This window comes from Pelophylax lessonae, assembly GCF_965119305.1.
Source record: "Pelophylax lessonae genome assembly, chromosome: 13".
In the NCBI taxonomy this organism is placed as follows: domain Eukaryota; kingdom Metazoa; phylum Chordata; class Amphibia; order Anura; family Ranidae; genus Pelophylax; species Pelophylax lessonae.
The window spans coordinates 96502401-96528346 of record NC_138780.1 but is presented as its reverse complement, the minus strand read 5'-3'; the positions used below and the strand labels follow the sequence as shown (position 1 = coordinate 96528346).

Below are 25946 nucleotides of genomic sequence, written 5' to 3'. Positions count from 1 at the left end.
GTTCGGCTGGGGGGGGGGGGGGGGGGACAAAGGGGCAATTGCTCCCCCCGAGAAAATATTACTGATTGTGAGGCCGAGTGCACCGCGGGAAATCAGAGCTGCGGTCGGGACAACTCACAGCCATTACACATGGACACTTGACACTCCGCCCCCTGTACCTCCCCCAGCAGGTTTCCAGCCTATCTCCTGCAGGCTGCTTGCTGCGTGAGTGGGCGGGATGGGGATGTACCTGACCACGGAGATCGCGCCCGCCTGGAAGAGGGAAGTGTGAGCAGCTGAGCAGAGGTAGCCGAGTGAATGTTCCTGGAGGTAGGCTCAGCTAGCTGTACATGGTGGATTCGTTTACAAGGACCTCTATGCTACGTCTGCTGAGTTACTGCAGCTTAGCATAGAGGTGCTGTTAGCTGACAGATGGAAATGCATGTCCTTTTCATTTAGCTCAATAAAGCATTGTGAATACCCCCTGGTGTGTGCCCTCCTGATACCCCATGGAATGCTCTCCCAACACCTCCCCCCAATGTGTGCCCTCCTAACACCCCATGGTATGCCCTCCAAACACCTCCCCAAAGTGTGTTCCCTCTTGACACCCCATGCTATGTCCTCCCAACCCCCCCAGTGTGTGCCCTCCTGATACCCCATGGTATGCCCTCCCAAACCCCCCCCCCCCAGTGTATGTCCTCCTGATACCCCATGGAATGCCCTCCCAACACCTCCCCCCAGTGTGTTCCCTCCTGATACCCCATGGTATGTCCTCCCAGCCCCCCCAGTGTGTGCCCTCCTGATACCCCATAGTATGCCCTCCCAACACCTCCCCCCTCAGTGTGTTCTCTCCTGACACCCCATGGTATGCCCTCCCAACCCCCCCACCCCAGTGTGTGCCCTCCTGACACCCCATGTTTTAATGGTTTTGTTCTTTGTTCTTAATGGTTTTGTTTTTTGAGATACAGTCACCAACACTTGCAGGGAGGCCCCAGCGAGATTTGAACTCACGACCCCTGGTTTACAAGACCAGTGCTCTAACCCCTGAGCTATGGAGCCTTTTTTTTTTTTTTTATGGTTTTGTTCATTTTGTGCACCTATGTATAAATATATATCTAAATATATACCTATATACCTATGTTTTGAATTTGAAAAAATCATATTTTATTTTTTCAATTAAGAAGGGTTCGGTGAATGCGCACATGAAACTGGTGGGGTTCAGTACCTCCAACAAGGTTAAGAACCACTGCTCTAGAGAATAAAATGGCGATCATTGCAATCTTTTATGTCACACGGTATTTGTGCAGAAGTCTTTCAAACGCAGTTTTTTGGGGGAAAAATACAAGTTAGCCCAATTGTTTTTTTATATAATGTAAAAGATGATGTTGCGCCGAGAATCGTGAGAGAATCGTGATCTTTATTCTAAGCAAAAAAATTGTGATTCTCATTTTAGCCAGAATCGTGCAGCTCTAGTCCTGGCCATGGCAGCAGAGAACACGGGCGTATGATGAATTGGGTCAGTGGACCAATATGACCGCAACTCACTCTTCTTAGTAATGCCTATGAGGAGGGATAGGCCCTAAAAGGCTTTAAATTTAGAAACAGTGAATTCTCTGGCAATGGTAAAAATTGGATTTGCGGCGATTAATTGATCGGCATATAAATTGCTTTGGGCGCTGCAGAAGTGGTGGGCTCCCAATCAGGATTTGCAAACGCATCAGGAAGGACACTATGGGCTCTACGGCCTGTCTTCGACTTATTGGTGGCTGCAGGACACTACTTATGCTACCCACCGCACCATCTTGAACTGCACTTATGAGAGTTGCCACGTCCCCAAGTGTTACTGCAGTGCTGGTTTGACTATGACCAGGATGTACTAGGCCGCTGGTGCTTGCCAGTTCACCAGAAGGTTGAGCGGCACTAGTACCAACACTCTGCTGCATACGGGAACCCTGCAATTGTTGCACCTCAGCAACAGAAGAACAGGGGTGGGTATGCCTGACCTTAGCAGGGACTACTACTCCGTCGTCAGAGCTATCTGTCAGCGTGACGATGCTCACTACAGGTTTGAATTCTGAGTCTGATTCTGACAGACTGAGGCTTCCCCATCGCTCTCATCTGTCATGCTCAGCATCGTGTAGGCCTCCTTACTAGTGTACCTCTATTTGGACATTTTGGCTAATAAATTTATAGGTACTTAATGTGACTCACAGGTAAAAAAAGAACCTGGTTGTCAAGAACTGTTTGAACCGCTACCAAAAATGGAACTGCTAGAGCTAGCAGAGATCAGGGCTGACTCTGCTAACGCTGCGGTTTAGTGTGCTGTGTATTTGGAAGTGAAAGTAATCTGCTGATTCTGCGCTTCTTGGGAGGGGGCAGAGGGGCTAAATGCAGGTGTTGCCAGGTGTCAGTGCCGATCCTGCTAACGCTGCGTTTTAGGAACACTATACTAAACTGTTGGGGACACTAGTATAGTTCTGATCAGATCAAAGATATTGATCCGTTCAGACACTATACTAGTAATGGAGGTGTTTAGCGTGTGTGTGTGTGTCACTGGCAAGCAAAGGGTTAAAATGTATTACTAAATATGCAGCGGGTAATCTGACGCTATCCTGTATTGACGCTAACTAACGTTAATGCTAACTGATGTCCCCTGTGACATGTGACGCTAATACAGTGATCAGAAAAAATATCTGTACACTGTAATAGTAACACTGTGACAGGGCAATGAAGGGGTTAACTGGGGCTGATCAGGAGGTAAATCTTGATTAGGTTTAGGGTATCCGCCATATATCTCCTATCTGGGACTACCTCTAACTACAACTAACTGTCTTTCACACTAACTGAAGTCACAAGTGATACTAATGCAGTGATAAGTAAATCATCTGTATACTGTATATAGTGTGCACTGTGACAGGGACTGAAAGGGTTAACTGGGGGGTGATCCGGGGGTTAAATGTGTGCCTATGTGTACAGGTGTCAGTGTAGTGCTTCTGAACTCACAGTTTATGCTCTCTCTTCTTACACTGGAACTGAAAAGGGCTCAAGGAGAGAAGATTGCATCATTTCCTCTGCATGTGTTTACATTACACAGCCACAGGACGTTCTGCAATTGGTCAGAACCGATCACCAGGTCCAGGCCAAAAATCATTGGCCTGGACCTGATGACTGATCGGTTCTGAACCGAATCAGAACATCGCGGGGACAGGGCGGGCGCGACCGACGTACAGTTACGTCAGTTCGCGCAGCCGAGCCACCTTGCCGCAGTAAAACTGCGGTTGGCAAGTGGTAAAGATGGCCATATACTATGTAATCTGATTGTACAATTAAAACAAACATGTCACACTTACCTGCTCTGTGAAATGGTTTTGCATAGAGAAGCCCCAATCACCCTCTTTTTAGGTCCCTCACTGGCGCTCCTGCTTCCCCCTCTCCCCCCCCCCCCCCCCTCCCCAGCAAACCGCTTTTTAGGGAAAGGCGTACCTGGCAGGCTCGCTTCCAAGCCCTTCTGGCTGTGTCTATAGACACAGACAGTGGGGCTGCGCCCCGCCCTTCGCTCCCTCATCAAATGATTTAATTGACCATAGCAGAAGCTGCTATCAATCTGCCCTGTGAGGAAGGAGAGAGCCGTTGGGCCCGGGTAAGTATAAGTGGGGCTGGGAGGGACCCTAAACACAGAAGGTTTTTTTATCCTAATGTTTTAATGTAAAAAAAAACCTTGAAGCTTTAAAACCAATTTAAATATTTGGTCCGCATCCCTTCAGCTCCATTTAACATGTAGTGGTTTATATAGCACCATAGCCTTGTCATTATTCACAAGTTTTCACCTGTTCAAATAACAGCTAAGCCAGAAACGGATACATGTTTTAATGTAATAATCCTATTTTGTTTTTCCAGTGCTCCTTTATAGAGTATAAAGACTTCAAACTGGTTTACCGTCAGTATGCAGCACTTTTCATTGTGGTTGGAGTAGATGAGTCTGAGGTAAGGAAAAGCTGTCTACAAAGCAAATTTGTTTTTTCAATGCCAAGTATTCTTATTCTGCTTTATTCTTCCTGCTTTTGCACTAAATGTTTGTCACTATCAGGTAAGAATACAGTGAAACACTATCCATATCCAAAGTGATTTGTGAATTGATAAATCAACAGTTATGGCAAATGCACCAATTCATAATACATAAAAGAGGCTGGCATGCGGGGGTCAGTTCCGTATTATACAAACACAAAAATAAATCATTGCACCCCAACACAAAAAAACAAAGTAAAAATAGTTTTAAAAGATATATAAAGCAGTTTTATTACTCTAAACCATTGGTGTAACATACATTTAAAAAAAGTCATATAAACATACAAAATATGAAAAATACATAAGTAGACAACATAATTACAATTGAAGTGAGAAGTCGGTGGCAATTAAAGCTAACTTCTTCAGGAAAAGCACAGAAGAGAATATTTGCAAAAAATCTTTACCATTATATAGTGGACCATGGAAAATCACGTATATTGTGTTACTCATTAAAGTCCCTGGGGCAATGATTTCTGTTTGTCTTTGCACCAATTTATAACTGGTTTTAAGGCGCCATTTTACACTTGTGGTTGGGGAGCAGTAAAAAAGGCAGCTGAGCTGCGTTTTTACACCCCCCCCCAAGCTGCAAAGGCAGCAGCCAAGGGTGTACACATACCACAGGTACCACACACCACTGATGCGGTGCTTTGATTCATGGTCACAGCAGGAATTATAACCCTGTTGTGTTTGGTGGGCACTACCTCCCTACAAACGCAACCCATTTAGTTGAGTGGGGCCGTGCTGCAACTGCATCCAATGGACGGGGCGCGGAGGGTTTAAATAGGCAATAAGGACATGTTACCTCCTCACCATGTGTTAAACACCACTGAAAAGCCACAAAGGAGCAGCAGTTCTTGCTGCAAGCGTAAATGGGCCTAAGCCCTTGTTCTCATTCTCTCGTTGGATCGATTTGTCATACGTTGACAAGTCGCGCACTATTGCCGGCAATGGCACAGTTCCAATCTGTGTGACACCGCACCAATTTGCAAAACTAGTTCCTGTATTACTTTTGGTGATTTCAGGTGTGACCTCAATAGACATCTGTGCATGAAGCCACACAGATGTCTTTCAAGTTGTACCCGAAGCTGCACTAAAATGTGGCTTTGAAATCGTACGATTTCAGATGAAGTCACACGATTTCAAAGCCATGTTCAATGCGAATGAGGGCTTAAGGTAAGGTGCAAACAGAAGGGCTTTGCACAGAGCAAACAAAGCAAAATGTATTTCCCAACACACTTATGAAAAAAACAAATAACACTAACAGTTTAATCACAGGCGAACATTTGCTCTCCTGAAAGCCCACAACACTCAGCCTTGGACTGATGATGGGTCCCTTACATCAGGGCAAGAACTGAATCTAAGACCAGTCTCAGTATCTGATTTTAGCTGTATTTAAGGAATGCGACCAATGGCTTATTTGACTAAACCAGAATTCTCTGAATCTGTTACATTTCCTCTAATAGATTAAGGTTTTAATACAGCCATCTCAGTCCAGACCCCACAAACGCTATGCATCTTCTTCTACTTCCATGTTTCAACTTGAGTCAGATCCCTATATGGCAGTTGTAGAGGACCCAGACGCAGAAGGGAATAAAGGGAATATTCAGGCAGTATTGGAGGAAGATTTTCATTATATTGAAGAGGGAGCTTCACGCAACATGATTGCTAACATTTATAAGCTTGTTGCCTCTGCAAAAGCCCTGCCATTGCACAAACTATCTCTCTATGTTTTGCTATACCCCTTGGATACAATAAGGTCTACAAAAGCCTGCAAAACTTTTCCTTTCCATGAACAAATAGAATGTGTAGTCTATGATGACTGGGTCTCTCCTGAAAACATTTTCACTCTCCCCCAATATCTCTACTGGTCTGTTCTTGTAGTTGATCCTGCCGTCTCTGTCCTAAACAAACATCTCATGTTTCCTATTGAAAAATGTATTTCTTTCAGAGATTCTGCTGATAAAAAGTTTGAGATGCAATTTCAATATGTCAAACTGCAGCTTACTGGACTAGGACAAGGAATAACCAACTTGACCCTGTATTTCAGGATTATGCTGTTACATAGCAATTAGGGCAGCTGCCTTCTGCTCTGCTTTTCTGTATCAATGCTTTAAAATGTGTCATGAGGCAAAGCTCTAATTTCTATTCACATGTGCAGAATCTCATGGCTGAAGTTTTCTGCAAAAGACACCTTAAGCATATGTCTTTCCAAGGCGGATGTCTGTTTGGTGAGTCATTTGACCAATTCATTAAAGAGGTCACAGGTGGGAAGGTTTTAATTACACAGTGGAAGATCCCAAAACCACTCCCTTTAGAAGCCCTGTAGCTCCACTAAATCCAGAGCACTTGTCTGCTTTAACCAGGCTTCAACGTAAAAACCTAAGTTTAGCCCTTCCTTTTTACACAAGGCTTTGCCCATCAAGGTCACTAAGCCTTCTTCAAAGTTCCCCAAAGCCCTCTTTACAATTAAGGGGCTCCCTCTCTCCTAAAAGTGGGGGGAATTATTTTATAATTTGTCTCTTTGGGTCACAGATGTCACAGACCTGTGGGTTCAATCAGTGGTTTCAAAGAGGTACAAAATAGAGTTAAAAACGTTATAACCACTTCAATCTTTTAAATAAACCAAAAACTGGACAAAGACATATATTTTCACTATATTATCAGAATTCCACCTCTTGGTCCATGGAGTCATTGTGCCAGTACCGCCACAAGACCGATTTAAAGGATTTTACTCTTTCTATTCCTTCAGTCTCCAAAATTTTGCATGGAATCCACAAGGTCAGTTGCTGCCTCTCTGTGACAAGGAGAATGCAAAACATCTGTGGACATCCATTTAAATGTTAACACAACAGATGCAAGGTTGGGGAGAAGTGTTCCAGTTGGTACTGGTCCCAAGGCACATGGTCATTGAGGGAAGTTCAGTTTCCCATCAACATCTTGGAGTGCAGAGCAGTCAGGCTAGCCATACATAAAAGGACCCCCAATCTGAAGAGGCACCTAATCAGGATGAGGCCAGACAATGGTACGATAATGGCTTACATTAAGCATCGAGGAGGCAGTAGGAGCTTGACTTCCTCAAAGAAAGCAAATCAGACCATCTTTTGAACAAAAACTCACGATCCAGGGATCTCTGCAGTCCACATCCGAGCAGTGGGAGGCTGGAAAGAAGATTGTCTCAGCTGTCATTGCTTAGTTAAAGGGGAATGTAGTTTTCATCCAGATGTTTTCAAACTAATATGACAAAAATGGGGGATTCCAAACATGGACATGCTAGCCTCCAGATTCAACAGCAAACTGCCTTGCAAAAACTACCTTGTGGAGCTCTATCAGGGATATTCCTCTAGAAGTTCTCTCATGCAAAGCAGCCTTTTATGGTCACTATCATGTGTGCTAGATGTTTTTTCTGAAATGGCAGACCTTTCCTGTAAAGAGTCTTTCCACATACTTCACAGTGACAAGGTTGTCTTATGTCCTAGCTCATCCTTGCTCCCAAAGTTGGTCTGCGGATTCCAACCCATCCTTGTGTCTTGATCCTAAACATGCAAAGGAAATATCTCTACAGTGCCTGAACTTAGTCAGAGCCATTAATTAGTGCATACTTCAAAACTATTGATCCATTCAAAACGGTGGATTCCCTGTTTGTCCTCTTTTCTGGACCTCACAAGGGACACCCTGCTTCAAAGTCCACCATTGCACAATGGATACGAAATCTGATTGCAAGGGCTTACATTCTCATGGAAAAATCTCCTCCTGTGCTTTCTACGTGCCCATGGCAAAAAATCAGTGGGAGTTTCCTGGGCATTTTGGCACCAAGCCTCTGTAACCCAGTTGTGTAAATTCACCATCTGGTCTTCTGTTCATACCTTTTCAATGTTTTAACAGGTGGACTTACAATCTTCTTCTGATGCAACTTGTGGCTGCAAGGTTCTTGCAGTTTCTTTTGACCCTTGGGCCTGATGACACAGTTCTGTTTGCCCCCTTGTTGCCCACACTTCCCATCTATTGCTTTGGGATGTCACATGGTGAATTAATATTCTGTCTGTGTCCTGTACTGTACAATTAGGAAAAGAGGAATTTTGACTTACCTGTAAATTCAATATCTTGGAGTACAGTACAGGGCTTAGGCCATCGTCCTTTACTACATTCCTTGGTTTTCTCTCCATTGCTAGCTACAAATCTGAGGACTCACAAGGTGCAGTAGGGTTATAAAGGAGGCAACCAGGGGCCATGTCCTTTAAAGGTTTGTCATTGCCAAATCACCTGAAGTTACACTCCTATATCCCATGGTGTATAGATATTCCACCTGTGTCCTTCACTGTACACCAAGATATGGAATTAACAGATAAGGTACGATTTCTGTTATTTTTCTTGTTTATGTGTTAAAGGTTTGTGGCATATTATGCTATCTGAGTAATTTGGTGCTCCAGTGTAATGTGTTATGTCCTGTTAGTATATTATTACAGCAGGCTTAAATCTCAAAAGTGCCTGGTTTTTCTTTTTTGTTGCAGAACGAGATGGCAGTTTTTGAGCTTATTCATAATTTTGTGGAAGTTTTGGACAAATATTTCAGCAGAGTGGTAAGTATAAAGGGAAAGAGAATTGTTGAAAAGGTTATTAGAATCAGTATCAAAAATTAGATTTTCCTTTAACAACTCCAGCCCCGGAAGGTTTTACCCCCTTCATGACCAGACCATTTTTTGTAATACGGCACTGCGTTACTTTAACAATTGCACGGTTGTGCGACAATGTACCCAAATAAAATGTATGTCTTTATGTCTTTTTCCCCATAAATAGAGCTTTATTTTGGTGGTATTTGATCACTGTAAACAAAAAAAGACAATTTTGGAAAAAAAAAAAAAATACAATATTTTTTACTTTTTGCTATAAATACCAAATAAAAAAAAAAGTAAAAAAATCAAATTTCTTCAACAATTTAGGCCAATATGTATTCTGCTACATTATTTTGGTTAAAAAAAAAATCCCAAAAAGAGTAAATTATTATAGTGTCTACAAACTATGGGATATTTTTATGGAATTTTTATTGATTTTTTTTTTTTTTACTACTAAGGTCGGGAATCAGCGATTTATAGCGGGACTGTGACATTACAGTGGACAAATCAGTGACACTTTTGACAGGCAGGGGAGGGGTTAACATCAGGGGCAATCAAAGGGTTAAATGTGTCCCTAGGGGGTGCTTTATAACCGTGTGGGGGTGCTTGTACTGTAAGAAGACAGAAATCTGTGTTCCTGCTTAGCAGAAACATTAGATCTCTGTCTTCTCCTGTCAAAGAATGGCGATCCGCCTTATTTACATTGGCAGACCGCTGTTCTGTCTGCCTCAGGAACGATCGGCGGATCTGCCGGAACTGCTGATTGGCTCCCACTGTGTCCAATCGCAGCGGGAGGCTGTCACTGCTGGCGTGCGTGAGCACCCCCAGACCCGGAACAAAAATAGGATTTTTTGTACTTACCGTAGAATCCATTTCTCAGAGTTCATTGACGGACAAAGCACTCCATATTCAGAACAATAGGGTTATATCCGCCCCCTACAGGAGTATGGCATTAGGCAGAAAAAAGGCTTGGCTACGCCTATGGGAAGTCTTAGCTGGTATACATCCCCCTCTCTGCTGTAGGTCTTCAGTTCAGTAACAAGCAGTATCAGAAGTATTTAAACTCCTTAGAGGGGTGGGTGCTGTGTCTGTCAACGAACTCAGAGAAATGGATTTTACGGTAAGTACAAAAATCCTTATTTCGCTTTCATTCATTGACGGACACAGCTCTTCATCTTTATGACCGTGGGGTAATGCTGCCCCTACAGGAGTAGGACACTGGCCAGCGAGCGTGTGCAGTCCACAGCTCGGCGCTAGGTTGGCCGGGACTTAGCCCCACTGGGCGGGGGCTGGCCTGCGAGTTAAAAGTCTTGCGAGGGCGCATACAAACTGGCTTCGGCCTGAGTCTCAGCCTTTCCTCCTGGCCGACAGCACCCACATTCTGATGAAGCAGTGTCCTGTCCAGAGTGGTGCCCACCCTGGTAAGTAGCTGTCCCCTCTCTACCCCTGGAGGGTTTTGGGGTGGACGTGGGCCCCTTCCTGGAATGGTCGGACCCCCAGGATCCCCTCCCTCCCAGTCCGCGTCTCCTCTCCCCCCAGCTCGGTGGTCTATTGCGGCCTGTGCCCCCCATCTGCTCATACACTCCCTCCTCCTACCCCCCTCCCCCTTCAGGGCGGATGTACCTTTTTTGGGTTAAATGGTGTGCTGCACTGGCAATGGAGGTGGGGGAGGAGGGCGCCGCCTGTCACCGATCGATCGCTCCTCGAGGTGGATGGGCCTAGTGGAGGCCCCCCCTCCCTGTTGGGATCATTTTTTTCCTGACCCTGGGACCCCCCGGAGCCACGTGGCGCTACCATTTTCTTGTAGCCTTGTTTGCTACAGTTTGGAGGCCATGTTTGTGTAGCCTTGGCGGCCATTGTCCTATGGTTTCCCATTGAAAATAGCAGCGACCATGTTTTTGGAGTTCAGATAGGTGGTGATTCGGCGGTGGGAAGCCCTTCCTCTGTCTCTAGTGCGGATATAGAGATATTACTCTTACTAATAACTGCGTGGTGTGCAGAGAGCTGCTGTGAGCTGACCGGTGGTTTTGAGTGCATGGTGGGTTTATCTCTCCCTCTTGCTGCTATACAGCGGTAGTGCTGTGCTAAGCCTTGTGGTGCAGACAGCGCGGTGGGGTGTCCCTTACAGTGTTTTAACACTTTGTTGTGTGGTTCCCCCTCTTCATTCATGGAGTCACTGAAGAATTTTTCACCACCTGATCCCCTCTCAGAGGCTGCCGGGGCCCTGCAACTGGCTGCACTGATGGCGGTCCTGGGGTCCTTGGTGTCCAAAGTGGATTTGTTCCTGGGCTAATAAAAAGCATCCCCCGCCTTCACCTGCTTCCTCTGCCTCATCAGATCCAGGGTCTGATTCGGCTCCTGCGGCTGCTAGCCTACCCTTTGGGGTTTGCGTCCACGCACCCTGCGTGCTCAGATAGTGAGGATGATTCCTCTGTTCTTCTAGTCGCACATTAGAAGGCGCTAGTGGATGCACTGATTGTGTCGGTGCAGGAAACCTTACATATGGAAGATGCAGCTAACGCAGCATCAGAGGCACAGGTCACTTTTGCCACCCACAGGTCCTCCAAAGCTGCGAGGGTTTTCCCCTTTCTCTGCTTCTTTGATGACATTGTCTCCAAACAGTGGGGGTCCCCAAAACGCACCTTTGCAACGTGGTACCCTTATGAGGAGTCCCTCCTTAAAAAATGGATGGTACCACCTGTATTGAACTTACCGGTTTCCAGGTTGAATAAACCACTGTAGTACCAGTAGAAGAGTCCCCAGTCTTCTCAGATCCAGCTGACAGGCCGTCGGAGGCCTTGACCTGCCATATGTTCACTGTGGCTGGGTTCGGAAATTAGGCCAGTGTTTACTATCACCCTTGTGTCACAAGCTATGGCTGAATGGGCAAAAGTTTTCTGCCGGGATCTGGAGGAGAAACAGCTCCCTTCTGCCTTAGTGGAGCTGGCAGATCAGTTTGTCCAAGGGCTACAATTCGTCTGTGACACCTCTTTGGATGCCGCTCCCCTGCTTTCTAGACTGTCTGTCTCAGCAGTAGTCCTGTTATCTGGCTGAAGTGTTGGTCTGCAAACCAGGCTTCTAAGAAGACCTTGTCCGATCTTCCATTCGTGGGGGATTGCCTGTTTGGAGCTTCCTTAGATGACATCAAAGGCCACATGGGGGGGGGCCTCAGGCTTCTAAGGGTAAGGAGTCCCATTGCAGATGGGGACCTTCCTTTTCTGCTCACGAGCGGCCTTTTTGTCCCTCAGGATCTTAAGACAAGGAATCTAAACCCTATAGGGCTTCCAATGGGGGTTCTAAGAAGGCTTGGTCGGGCAAACCAATGGTAGGGTCTGCCAGGCCTGTGGACAAGAACTCCTCCGCATGAAGGGGCGCCCTCACCCGTATCGGTGGTGGGGGACGTCTTCGCTGTTTTCTGGACCCATGGACCTTCTTGATTCAGGACAAGTGGGCCCACAAAGTCATTCGCTCTGGCTACAAGATCGAATTTTGATCATATCCACCGGAAAGGTTCTTCCCTTATCCCCAGATCGCTTAAAGAATCTCTATGGGGCAGCGCAAGACTTGGTACTTCAAGGAGTGATTGTTCCGGTTCCGATGTCAGAACTCCTTCAAGGTTTCTATTCAAACCGATTTATGGTTCCCAGGAAGGAGGGCAAGGTGCGTCTAATTCTGGACCTCAAGGCGCTAACCTGCTTTGTGCAGGTACAGAAGTTCCAGAACCTACCAGCAAAAAGTGTCTAGCACTGCTAGGGGACTCACCCATTGCAACTGTATCACTATAGGGGTACCTAAAGGCAGAGCACCCCACAACCTGGTTGTTTGTACTGTGCATGGGTGCTATTATAGACTACATGCTCAAACCCGCTTACTCACTCCCGACTTCTGTTCAGCTACTTTAGCACCCTGATCCACTGGGAAGTGATCAGGTTCCCTGCTGCCTCTAGTGACTAGTTCAGACTCTATAAGTGTCTTGTAAATATCCCTTGTTGGAATCCCTCACTTACTATGGAAGATAACACACATGAAAGGGTGATCTTGTGGGCCTTGCCAGCTTGTGATCTTCTAACCACTCATTCCTAGATGTCCTGCCACCAAAAGCCCAAACCCCTGTGTCCTACCAGAGTCACTGCCCTTCTCAGGGATGTCCTCTTCCTCCTTTTTTTTTTTATCAAGAAAGACGTTTTTAGCTACTATGCCTGATTATATGAAGATTCCATGCATTCTCGGCTGAGAATTGGACTTTGTTTTTAAGAAACACAAGGAGTCTCAGTCCTGTAATATATCTCCTAAATTTAAAGTATAAAAGTAAAGGCAAAATGTTTCTTTAGTTTTGGACAGAATGAAGATAGATTAGCACACATGTCAGGTTTTTATTGTTGTCTGTGCTCCTGATAGAGGGATCCACCCTCTTTTTTTACTATCACCAAAAATGAAAGTAAAATAAAAATAACCCAGATGTTGTACTGCCACCAGAACAGGAATAGAAAGGTAATTTTCCAATGGGAACACTAGTTCGGATGTCCTTGGTTATAACCAGGGATTCCCTTACTGTGGAAGGATTTCCTCTCACTTTATGGTTCGTCTATGGGGCAGTACATTAAGGGAAATCCCCACATGAGAGACAGAAGACAAAAAAAATAAAAAAATTTACAACAAAGTATTCTCTGTTACTCTCACTTTTGGAGGAAGCTTATCTCCTGATCAATATTCTGAAATTCCTTCAACATTGGACCTCTCATCTACTAGGTTAACTCACCAGAATTCAATCGGGCAATGCTACGGCAGTAGCTTACATTAACTTCTTGCCGACTGCCCCATGTACATTTACTGTGGGGCTGCGGCTCCTTTGCCCAAAATCAAGGTACATGATTTTGCACTTCCAGGTTTGCGGCACGCACGCCCACACCTACTGTCTGCTGGGAAACACAGATTGTTTACATAGGCAGATCGCAGTTCTGTTAGTAAGGAAGACAGAGATCCTGTGTTTCTGCTAAGCATCTCTGTCTTCCCACAGTTAAAGCACCCCCACACAATTAGAAAGCACTCCCTAGGAACACATTTAACCCCTTACCTGCCAGTGTCATTAGTACAGTGAGAGTGCATATTTTTTAGCACTGATCCCTGTATTGGTGTCACTGGTCCCCAAAAGTGTCCGATTTTTCCACCGCAATGTTGCAGTCCCATTATAAATCTCTGATTGCCGCCATTACTAGTAAAAAAAAATCCATAAAATTATCCCATAGATTGTAGACGCTATAACTTTTCTGCAATCCAATCATTTTAGCAATACGTATTGGCCTAAATTTATGAAGAAAGGTGTTTTTTTTACATTTTTTATTGAATGTATTTTACAACAGAAAGTAAAAAATATATATTTTTTTTTATAATTCTCAATCTTATTTTTTTTGTTTATAGTGCAAAAAATAAAAACCGCAGATCTGATCAGATACCCCCAAAAGTAAGCTCTATTTGTGGGAAAAAAAGTACATAAATTTTATTCGGGTACTGAGTTGCACGACGGCGCAATTGTCAGCTAAGGTAACACAGTGCCGTATCGCAAACAATTGCATCATATCGCAAAAAAACAAAGCATACACAAATCAAAAACCTCCATGTACACAATCCTTTAGCCACATTTTATACAGAGGAAGGCAAAAAAACCCCAATAAAGCATGATTCAGTTTGTTCCAGTGGGGAAAAAAAACCTTCTTGATCCCCCAAAAGACAATCCGCTATTCCCTGGATCAACTTTACTATAAATATTTGTATCCAGTTATACATTGTGCATTTAGGAAAGAATCCACAATCTACTGAGCTGGTTAGAACCAGCTCCCGAGGGAGTCTATTCCACATTTTCACAGCTGTTACTGTGAGGAAGTGCCCCACTGTGATGACCTTAAAGTGAAAAAAAATGAACACCAAGTTCACTATATGGACCACTTATGTATTTATACACGTTGATCATATCCTCTCTTAATCTCCTCTTCTCGAGAGAATAAATTCAGTTCCTCTAATCTTTCCTCATAGCTGAGCTCCTCCATGCCTCGTTTCAGTTTGGTTGCTCTTCTCTGCACTTTCTCCAGTTCCCCAATATCCTTTTTGTGAGCTGGTGCCCAAAAGTAAACTGCATATTCTAAATGAGGTCTTACTAATGATTTGTACAGGGGCAAAATTCTGTCTCCCTCTGCAGTCCATGCCTCTTTTAATACAAGAAGTTATTTTGCTTGCTTTGGAAACTGCAGCTTGGGATTGCATGCTACTAATAAGCTTAGATCTACCAGGAAATCCTGATCCTTATCCACCATTATTTCCCCCAGTTACTCAGTTGTTCTCCAGATCCAGGGATCCTTTAGCTTTCCAAGAGGATGCTCTGGTCAATCAATAGGATCAGTTTAGCCTGATCTATTCCTTTCCTCCTCTAAAACTCCTTCTCTACTCCTTAGGGTCGTGATGGAGGGCGTTCTGGTGATTCTCAATACACTGTACTGGCAAAGTAGGACATTGTACTCAAACATCATCAGGCTCCTGGCAAACTCTCCATTTGCCCTCCCAGATCCTTCCCATCTTCAGTCCCAGTGGCTGGTTTACCACCCTACTTCCCAGTTGCTGGCTTTAATGTCCTGGCTGTTGAAGTGACATAGTAATAACTAATTATGTCATCCCTATGTTTATAAGAGCTAGGAAATAAACTTCTCTGTGGGATAAATCCTGTATTTTTTCCCCAGTCTAGTCTGAATCAATGTTTGGTCGTTATTTAGACTGTTGCTCATCTTGTTCCTCTTGTACATCAAAAGTTTTAGTTTAATGTAAAAGTTTGCTTTGCAGGGAAAAGCAACAGGTTCTCTTTAATGGAGACTCTCACCTTCTGCATATGCTTACATGCATTTCATTTTCATGCTACTCTATTCAGCTGTTTAGAGCAAAAAAAAAGCAAATCCTGTGTAAACTTTAGATCACCATTTAATGCTTACAAAAAGGCTGAGGCATTTTCCCTGGCCCCCATGCAACACCACTGGGTGTTTAGATAGGCAACCTGCAAAAGCAAAGTTCTGATTCAGGTTAAAGTATTAAACCCAAAAGAAAACTTGTATTATATCGCAGCTTACCAGTTCTTAGGTGTGATAGATGCATTTTTTTTTATTTTCTGGCTTTCTTTCTTTTAATTTCACCTGGTGATCTGGCCAGTTAGTCTGTTGTATTTCAACAGAACAAGCTCTCTTTCAAATGTATCAGTAAAGAATATTGGGACAAACCATTTACCACTGACAGGGGTACCTTCAATGATAAACTTTTATTTATTCATGTGAAACCTTTATCCCCAGAAAAACAAGAAAAAACGGTTGCTGTAACTGAAGTGTAAGCTGGAGTTTGAATTCACTTTGTATCTAAATCTGCTAGTACATCTTACACCCCTCCTCCCCCCAGCTCAACATCGCTGCTATCTGTTGTGCCCCTGTGCTCTTTGATGCAGATTGGGGGCACACTAATACAGGAGGTGTGTTACTGGCCAGATCATCAGGTAAAAACAGAGGTAAAAAAAAAAAGAAATCTAATGATTGGTAAGCTTCAATATATTACATATTTGGTTTTGGATCACCAGGGTGACCTGGTACCTGGGATTTGTCGAGCCCTGTGGTGGTAAGGCCTTATTCCTCTCTGCTGCCTAAGGTAGTTTCTTCATTTCACCTGAATCAGGACATTGTGTTGCCATCCTTTTGTTCTAGTCCTAAGTGCTCAGCAGGGAAGGCGCATCACACTTTAGTTATTTGAGCTGTTCACATTTATTTCAAGTCTTTGGGGTTTTTTTTTTTTTTTGAACAGTCTGATTCCTTTTTTGTCCTGCCTGAAGGACCTTGCAGGGTCAGGCTGCTTCGAAATTGAATATTTTGGGGTGGATATGTTGGCTTGTTTTTCAGGTCCTTCAGATCAAGGAGAAGGTTGTTCTAGGGCAGTGGTTCTCAATTCCGGTCCTCGGGACCCACCAACAGGCCAGGTTTGCAAGATAACTAAATTACATCACAGGTGATCTCATTTGCTGCTCAGTGATTGCAGTATTCTAGTCTGCATCCCCCAAGGTAATACTTAAAATCTGACCTGTTAGTGGGTCCCGAGGACCGGAATTGAGAACCACTGTTCTAGGGTGATTTTTGCCCTTTGCGAATGCCGTTTTCAGATGAAGGGTCTTGCAGGTGGATTTTCTGTTTGGGGATTTGGGCCTGTCACTGTGTTGCTCTCCCCTACTCTTCATTGCTTTGAGACATCCCATTAATGACTTTTAATTCCTCTGTGTCCTGTGATGTATGATTATGAAATGAGGATTTTTGGTTTACCTGTAAATTATTTTTCTTGGAAAACATCACAGGACAAAGTGATCCTTCACCTCTGGCTTGTGTTCCTCATTGATTGCGACAAAACTGAGGCTTAGCTGAGTGGGGGGTATGCATGGGCAGGGATTCCTGCCTTTTTTTCTGGCCAGTGCCCATTCACCTGAAGGTGGCAGCATACGCCATGTAGTAAGACTGTCAACTAGGTGTCCTGTGATGTACCCCAAGAAAGGATTTTACAGGTAAACTACAGTCAGGTCATTCAGGTTCTCTGATGTTGCTTAGGGAATTTGTTCATTGACATGCTGGAAGGCAACTCTCCACCTCAGTCTGTCCTGAGATGTTTATTCATGTGGTTTTTGTACACTCTAAAACGTATGTAAAGTTTTATTTGCTCCCTTTTGGTCTGGTAAAAATACTGTTGGAAACACTTTGTTATGTTTACTGTATATTTGTCTGTACTAGCAGTATCTTTTAAAAGTTAAAACCATAGGGTAAGGTTCTTATTATACAAAGATGTATTTTGTGTGTGTGTGTGTGTGTGTGTGTGTGTGTATGTGTATATATATATATATATATATATATATATATATATATATATATATATATATATTTATTCTTTTCCCCTGACATAAAGTTTAATAAACAAAGATATGGGGACTAAAGCTGATCAAAATTGAATGTTTTTTTTGTTCAGCCAGTGGACTAAACAAAAAAAAAAAATTGAAGATTCCCCCATCCATGGTACACAGCATGCTCTATGTGTGTCACAATACAGTGGGCACTGCAAAAAATTGATTTTTGTAAGATCTTACCGTAAAATCCTTTTCTCTTTAGCTCATTGACAGACATAGTCCTCCTTGATTAATATATACTGCCCTCTACAGGAGTAGGACTAGACAGGAAAGAAAACGTTCTGGCCACACCTTAGGGGCAGTCCCAGAGGGTATATCCTCTCACTTCCTGCTACAGGATATCAGTTATGTCACAAAGCAGTGTCAGAGAATTTAACCCACCCCAACTCAAAAACAGAGTGGCGGGTACTACGTCTGTCAATGAGCTTAAGAGAAAAGGATTTTACGGTAAGATCTTACAAAAATCCATTTTTCTCTGTCGCTCATTGACAGACGTAGTCCTCCTTGATTAATATCAACTCGGGACGTCCCAAAGCAGTGCCACAAATGAGGGGTGGGAAAATGGAAATCAAAATCCAATCTAGAAGGCCCAACCCGTGCCAACTAGAAGTTTTAAAGGCTCATCAATCAAAAGATGAGACTCAACTGAAATTCCAACGGAAAAAAACCCTCGAGGTAGACCACCGGTCTCCTCAAATTGCGGCCTGCAAAACCTTGCGGCCAAAAGAGGCATCTGACGATGCCATCACATCAACTTTATAAAATTTTGTAAAGGTATGCACCGACGACCAGGTAGCCGCCTTGCAAACCTGGACCACTGATGGCGGTAGGCCCAGGAAGTACAGAGCGCTCGAGTGGAGTGCGCCTTAACAGGGAACGGAGGATTCCGACCCTTAATAGAATAAGCCTGTACCACCGTCTGTCTAATCCATTTGGAGATAGTCGCGGCAGATGCAGGCAACCCCTTTCTGGGGCCATCCGTGATCACAAAAAGTGAATCCGTTTTACGGAACGATTCCGTAGTCTTCAGGCATACCCTGATTGCCCGAACTACATCCAAGGAATGCAACGCACATTCCGGAGGATGATTGGGCTTAGGACACAAGGAAGGTAGCACAATATCTTCATTCAGATGAAAATCTGAAACCACCTTAGGAAGAAAGGATGGCTTCGGATGAAGAACTACCCTATCCCTATGAACCACTAGATATGGGGAATGGCATGATAATGCAGCCAGTTCTGACACCCTGCGTGCAGAAGTGATAGCCACCAAGAAGGCCACCTTCTGGGATAATGTAAGCAAGGGAATCTCCCTGATATTTTCAAAGGGAGGTTTCTGCAGAACCGACAAAACCAAATTAAGATCCCAGGGCGGTAAGGGCGCGCGCACTGGCGGAGCCAAGTGCCACACCCCCTGGATGAAATTCCGCACCAAGGAATGAGTAGCCAGCGGCTTATGAAAGAAGATTGCTAACGCTGAAACCTGACCCTTGGTGGTGCTCAAGGATAGTTTCTGCTCAACCCCCTTTTGCAGAAAAGCCAAAATTCGGGTCACCAAATAGGTACGTGGGGGAAATCCCAAAGATTCACACCACGCAATATAAGTCTTCCATGTGCGATAATAGACTTTGCTGGAAGTTGCTTTCCTTGCTTTAATTAGAGTAGGAATAACTGAAGCTGACAATCCTCTGTCCTTCAGTACCTGGGTCTCAATGGCCAGGCCGTTAAAACCAGCGACTGTAAAGCACGATGGAAGATCGGTCCTTGAGACCGCAGATCCTCCCTGAGAGGAAGTCTCCAAGGAGTGTCCGCGACTAGCCTGCCCAAGTCGACGTACCCGGCTTGACGAGGCCAGCCCGGAATTTCCAGGATAACTGGAGTTCCCTCCACCTCTATCCTGCGGAGAAATCTCAGCAGCAACTTGAGAGGGGGGAAGACATATAATAGCTGATACTGCCCCTACGGGGCGCTCAGCGCGTTTGCTGCGTCCGCTAGAGGATCGCGGGCGCGAGCCCTGTTGAGCCGACATGCCAACAGATCCATATCCGGGGTGCCCCAATGAAGGGACAGCTGGTGAAATACCTCTGGATGAAGAGACGATTCCTCTTGATCCAGAATCTGACGGCTGAGATAATCTGCCTGTCCACCCCCGGGATGAATATCGCGGAGAGAGCTGGAACAACTGTTCCGCCCAATAAAGAATGTTGGCCACGTCTATGGCCGCCAGGGCACTCTTGGTGCCCCTTGGTGATTGACATAAGTCATGACCGTGGCATAGTCCGATTGGATCCGAACCAGGCTGCCCTGGAGCTGCTCGGTCCAGTAAATCGGACAAAGTCTGATCGCTCTCAGTTCCAACACATTTGTCGGTAACCTGGAATTTATCAGAAGAAATGTCTTCCCCTGGCTGAGCATCAGAGACCGAAGCCACCAGACCAGAGCCTCCCTGGTCCGCTCGCTCAATCGGATCCGACTGTCCAGGGAATCGGGATTCCGATTCCATTTGAGAAGAATCTCCTCTTGGAGAATTCGGGTATGAGACTGGGCAAACGGTACTGCCTCTAAGGAGGCGACCATCAGTCCCAGCCAGTTGACGGACAGCAACATCCGAATCATTGACTGAACCTTCTGGAGTTTCTCCGCATGGAGAAACACTCTTGCCAAGGATGTATCCAGAATTAAGCCCAGATAGTTCAGTGTCCTGGTGGGAACCAGCCTGTGAAGATGGGGATCTGAAGATAGGCATCCTAAATGTCTATGGACGCCAGGAGATCCCCCTGATGCAGGGAGGCCACCACTGTTCGGATGGACTCCATCTCTCCCAAGACCAGAATTGGACGCACCTAGCCCTTTTTCCTGGGCATTGTGAACAGGTTCGACTAGAACCCCTGAAACTGTCCAAGGAATGGGAACTACCACTCCCTGTTGCATCAAGCTGTCCCCCGCAAAGCTTTTTAAGCGACCCGGGGATGTCGAATATTGGAAGGGAAGAATCGCACCAGTGGAAGTGATCGAAACTCGATCTTGTATCCCGACCTTATGACCTCGCGAACCCCTTTATCCGGGATTCTGGAAAGCAATGGATCCGGAAACCGGTGAAGACGCCCCCCCACCCTAGAGATGGGTGGGGGCCCATTCTGTCAATCCAACGGGATAACAGTGGCTTTATTTAGTCTGGAAATCGGTGAGTCCACTATTGGTGGTACCGTCCATCTTATAATGAGGGATACCTCAAACTGATAGCGCCTAGCAATGCGTTTGGAAATAGCAGGGGTTCGTTTTCGGACGACCCCATTTGGGCAAGGGAAACCCTTCGCCATTTTGGTAGGCTTGCTAGTACCAAAAAGGAATATCAGTCTCAGCTACCTCTGCCGGTGTAATCTCAAGATTTAAGGTTTCCCGGACAGACACCTTAAATCAACGCTTCTTGTGCTATGGCGGAGGCAGAAGCGTCCTCCTCACTGTCTGAGGAGACCGTACCTGAGACAACAACCCCAGAAAAGGGGCTGCAATGACCAGCTCAGAATCCGTATATGAAGTATCAGATGAAATAGGGGTAGGCGGGGGTCGCTTTTCTTGACCCCCGTCCCTGACATGCTACCTCCACCCGGGATACCAAAGACTCCAAACTGCTGATAATGCATCATCACAAGTGGGGTACTGGAGGGTCCTGCGGCCACCTCGAGGGGATCAGGTGGGGATACATGTGTGGCAGGGTTCATGATTAACAAGACACTTGCCAGCAAACACAAAAAATTAATTGCAAGAAAAAACATTTTTTTTTCCCCCAGCGCAATAGCGCCCCTCAGTGTACCTGCTTGGACCCCTCAGAGAGAGAGAGAGAGACCCCAAGGCTCACCTGATGCACAGAAGTTTCTTATCAACCTGCTTCCAGCACTGTCTGTTACAGACAGGAAGTCTTTGGCTTGCTTTCCCGGGCCAAGGAGGCGGCTCCGCCCCTTTACACGCCTTCCGGCGCCTCCCAATTTCTCCTCGAGGTGTTTGGTCACCTCAAATATGGCCGCCCCCATGCTGGAGACACGAGGCTACGCCAATATGGCAGCATCGTGCGATCTGCAGGAAAATGGCGGCGGCCTGTGGAGGATAGCGGCGGCTTGAGCAAAGTAGCAGCGGCCTGCGGGAGTGTGCCCTCGGCCTGTGCGGCCTGCGGGAGTGTGCGCTCGGCCTGTGCGGCCTGCGGGAGTGTGCGCTCGGCCTGTGCGGCCTGCGGGAGGTAGTCCTCGGCCTGTGCGGCCTGCGGGAGGTAGTCCTCGGCCTGTGCGGCCTGCGGGAGTGTGCGCTCGGCCTGTGCGGCCTGCGGGAGGTAGTCCTCGGCCTGTGCGGCCTGCAGGAGGCTGTGCGGCCTGCGGAGGTGACCGGCTTTATGGAAGGATGGCGACCTGCGGATGCGGTAATCCAGGCATAGGCATCGGCCTGTATACACATTATGTCAGGAAGGATACCTCTATACCTTAATAGTAATGCCTTTTAGCAGTCTGCCACCGACTTCAGTCATCTCCCTTATAGTGTCATATAGTGACTATAGATAGTCAGCTCCCAAACCAAGCTCTTAAGAGGGGGATCAATGACACCTGCTAGGATCACGTCCATCCATCCCAGAGAGGGGCCCGCGTTCACCAACAAACCCGACAGGGGGAGAGGGGGAACATTTTACTTACCATACCGGAACCAGGCGGGCGCCAACTCCTGACAGAACCCCTCTCCACCGGGGTGGGGGGGCTGTCGACCAATACGGACGCTGTGACTCAGTTTGCAACTGGTCATTGGCGTCCAGGCGAGACGTTTAACTCGCAGGGTCAGTCCCCGTCCAGTGGGACTTTGTCGCGGCCGACCCAGCGCGGAGCTATGGCCTGCACGCGCTCGCAGGCTGAACTGGGGTGACCACTGGATCTCAACATCCAGCCCGTCGCCCAGTTTCAGCGTACTTGCTTGAAGATCTCACAGGAACACTGGAGAAGAAAAGAGGGAAGACAGCGCAGCGCCTTCTAAGTGCAGCAAGACATTTATTGAAGTATGTGCAGCAGTATTACACTCACATTTAGTCGGTGAATAAGATGCAGTTAGTCAAGTAATGTTGATCTTCAGGAGCATCACTGGAGCGGGTCCTGGTGGTGGAGGCAGTGGATCCCGGTGAGAGCGGCAGGGGGTTCCTCCGTGTGTACAGGGATGGCCTCGGTGGTGTCCGTGGGCTCCTCGTCAACTGGTGGAACGCTGGCACTCGTGGGTCCTGAAGTCACTCCTGGCGGTAATGCGGGATGCTACGGCGACGCGTTATCGGAGCATGCGCTCCTTCCTCAGGCCGTGGATGCACCATGTTTGGACAGGGTATTTATGCAGTGATAAGGACGGTGGCTCAGGGGAGGCAAAAAGCATGGCTTGAAAGTCTGCAATAGGTGGAATATCGGTGTTTGGCCACTAGGTGGGGTGTGTGGGTACACAAACTGATGTGGTTAAATGCATGGGGAGGGGAATAACAGACCATGTGGGAAACTATAGTGTAATAGGACCGTAGTTGAAAACTGAGAAGGGGGGGGGGGGGTTTGTTTTGGGTTTTTTTTTCACTGGGAGGGATGGAGATGACAAGGGGGGGGGGGTTTGGGGGGATTATGTGTATAAGTGTCACGGATATGTGTTGCTGTATGTATGGTGCTATGGGATAAGAATAGGGTACATGTTTGGGCACGGGGACATATTGGGGGGGGGGAGGGGAAGGACATGTAGGGTGTTGGGGGGGGGGGGGTGGAGGAGGAGAAGATGTGATGTTAAAAAAAAAAAAAAAAAAAAAACGCATGTACAATAACTGGGGATGGTTATGGTTGTAGCTGTTTTGGGGGGGGGGGGGGGGGGTTTGTGGGGGTTTTTGTTTTCACGGGCAGTTTGATCCAGGGGGGGGGGATTGGAAGGGTGGTGTGTTGTCTTAACAAAAAAAACAAAACAAAAAACGCACAAATCAATAAATATCAAATCCGAACTTTTGCAACAGGCGATGGGGGGGGGGGGGGGGGATATGGCTGGGGATGGTTTTGGTTGTGGTTGTTTGGGGGGGAGGGAAGGGTTGTGGGGGTTTTTTGTTTTCACGGGCGGTTTAATCCGGGGGGGGTTGGGTTTAGTGGGGGGCGTGGAAAGAAGGTGGGTGGGGTGCATGGAGAAGCATTACAGTAAGGTGTTGGTTTCTATTTCCTCGTTAAGGCCTCCAGGCGCGAGGGTGTCAAGTGTGTAGATCCAGAACGTTTCTCTGCGACAAAGTCGCTTGTAACGTTCAGTTTGTGGGAATGAGTTGGGGATGGACTCGATGACCCAGACACGCAGACCTGTGGATGATTTCTCATGGTGTTCGGCAAAATGTCTGGGCACACTATGTTTGTCTTTTCCGGCCTCGACTAGGCGGCGGTGTTCGCCAAACCGCTTTCTTAGGGTCCCCCCTTCCCTTGTCATCTCCATCCCTCCCAGTGAAAAAACCCCCCAAAACAAACCCCCCCCCCCCTTCTCAGTTTTCAACTACGATCCTATTACACTAAAGTTTCCCACATGGTCTGTTATTCCCCTCCCCATGCATTTAACCACATAAGTTTGTGTACCCACACACCCCACCTAGTGGCCAAACACCGATATTCCACCTATTGCAGACTTTCAAGCCATGCTTTTTGCCTCCCCTGAGCCACCGTCCTTATCACTGCATAAATACCCTGTCCAAACATGGTGCATCCACGGCCTGAGGAAGGAGCGCATGCTCCGATAACGCGTCGCCGTAGCATCCCGCATCACCGCCAGGAGTGACTTCAGGATCCCAGGACCCACGAGTGCCAGCGTTCCACCAGTTGACGAGGAGCCCACGGACACCACTGAGGCCATCCCTGTACACACGGAGGAACCCCCTGCCGCTCTCACCGGGATCCACTGCCTCCACCACCAGGACCCGCTCCAGTGATGCTCCTGATGATCAACATTACTTGACTAACTGCATCTTATTCACCGACTAAATGTGAGTGTAATACTGCTGCACATACTTCAATAAATGTCTTGCTGCACTTAGAAGGCGCTGCGCTGTCTTCCCTCTTGTCTCCCCCCAGAGATCTCTTCTGTCTCTTCCGCCGGCAGCCGCTACAGTGGACAGCTACCCCCTGAACTGTTTGGGGTCCCCCCCATCCCTGGTGTTTCCCTTCTCCCCCTCCCCCGGGTCCCCAGGACCAGACTTTTTTTTTTTTTTTTGAGACCTCTTCTTGCGCCAATTCACCACCAAAACACTGGAGAAGAAAAGCTGCCTAAAAAAGTATTTCTAAAAAATCTTGCCAGGACCAAAGATCCCAGCAAGGAACTTAGGTCCTTACTCCTAACTAGACAGAAAAAAACTGACTTCCTGTAGCAGGAAGTGAGAGGATATACCCTCTGGGACTGCCCCTAAGGTGTGGCCAGAACGTTTTCTTTCCTGTCTAGTCCTACTCCTGTAGAGGGCAGTATAACCCGAGTTGATATTAATCAAGGAGGACTACGTCTGTCAATGAGCAACAGAGAAACATTGACTGCTGTTGACTGGCTGCAGTTAAGACCCCGTTCACACTGGGGCGACGCTACTTACCGTGGCGAACTCACAGGTCGCGGTGCGCAGCTCGCACCGCGACCTCGGAGCGGCCGGCACTGACTTCATATCATTGAAGTCAATGCAGGTCGCTCCAGGTCGCCCCAAAGAAGCTCCGGACCCTTTATCTAAGTCGGAGCGACTTGTGTCGCTCCTATTAAAACGGGTCCACAGCTACTCTATGGCAGGCGACCTGTCAGGCGACCAGGTCGCCTGACAGGTCGCCCCAGTGTGAACGGAGTCTTATACACAGCCAAGAATTATCTCCCTGGCGTTTTTTTAAATTTGATTAGTGTATGGCCAGTGTTATTGTTAAGGCCCGTACACACGATAAGAAAATCTGTAGGGAAAATTTGTCCGACGACCGATCTGTCGATTTTCGGATTGTTAGTATGGTGCTTTCGACAGCCAACTCCGACTTTTCGGAGTTGTACAGGCTATAAAATTTTTGTCGTCCGTCAAACCAACGTCCAATTTTCGTCTCATTAGTACAGATTTCGACGAAAAAAAAAAAAACGTAAGAGCACGACTAGGCGTGCTCAGAGACGAAAGAACACATACAAAGCAATCCAACACATGACATCACTTCTGAAGTAGAATTCTGTCGTACGGGAAAATTTGTATGAAAAAAACCTCTTCACTTTCCACATCAGACTAGCATGCCACAAAAAACGGACGACAGATCGTTCGATAATCTGATCGTGTGTACGGGGCTTTAGGCTGGCCATAGATG

The 25946-nt window shown here is 46.5% G+C and overlaps 1 protein-coding gene across 3 annotated transcripts in view; it reads left to right on the top strand.

Moving 5' to 3' along the window:
* Positions 1 to 25946, top strand: part of AP4S1 (adaptor related protein complex 4 subunit sigma 1) — a 116284-nt gene that overhangs the window by 73105 nt on the left and 17233 nt on the right. For 2 of the 3 annotated variants that reach the window (XM_082275753.1, XM_082275755.1), the window contains exons 3-4: positions 3877 to 3963; positions 8553 to 8625. In XM_082275753.1, coding sequence (XP_082131879.1) covers positions 3877 to 3963; positions 8553 to 8625 — 160 coding nt within the window. The remainder of the gene's footprint in view (positions 1 to 3876; positions 3964 to 8552; positions 8626 to 25946) is intronic. The other variant, XM_082275754.1, reaches the window with a different exon arrangement.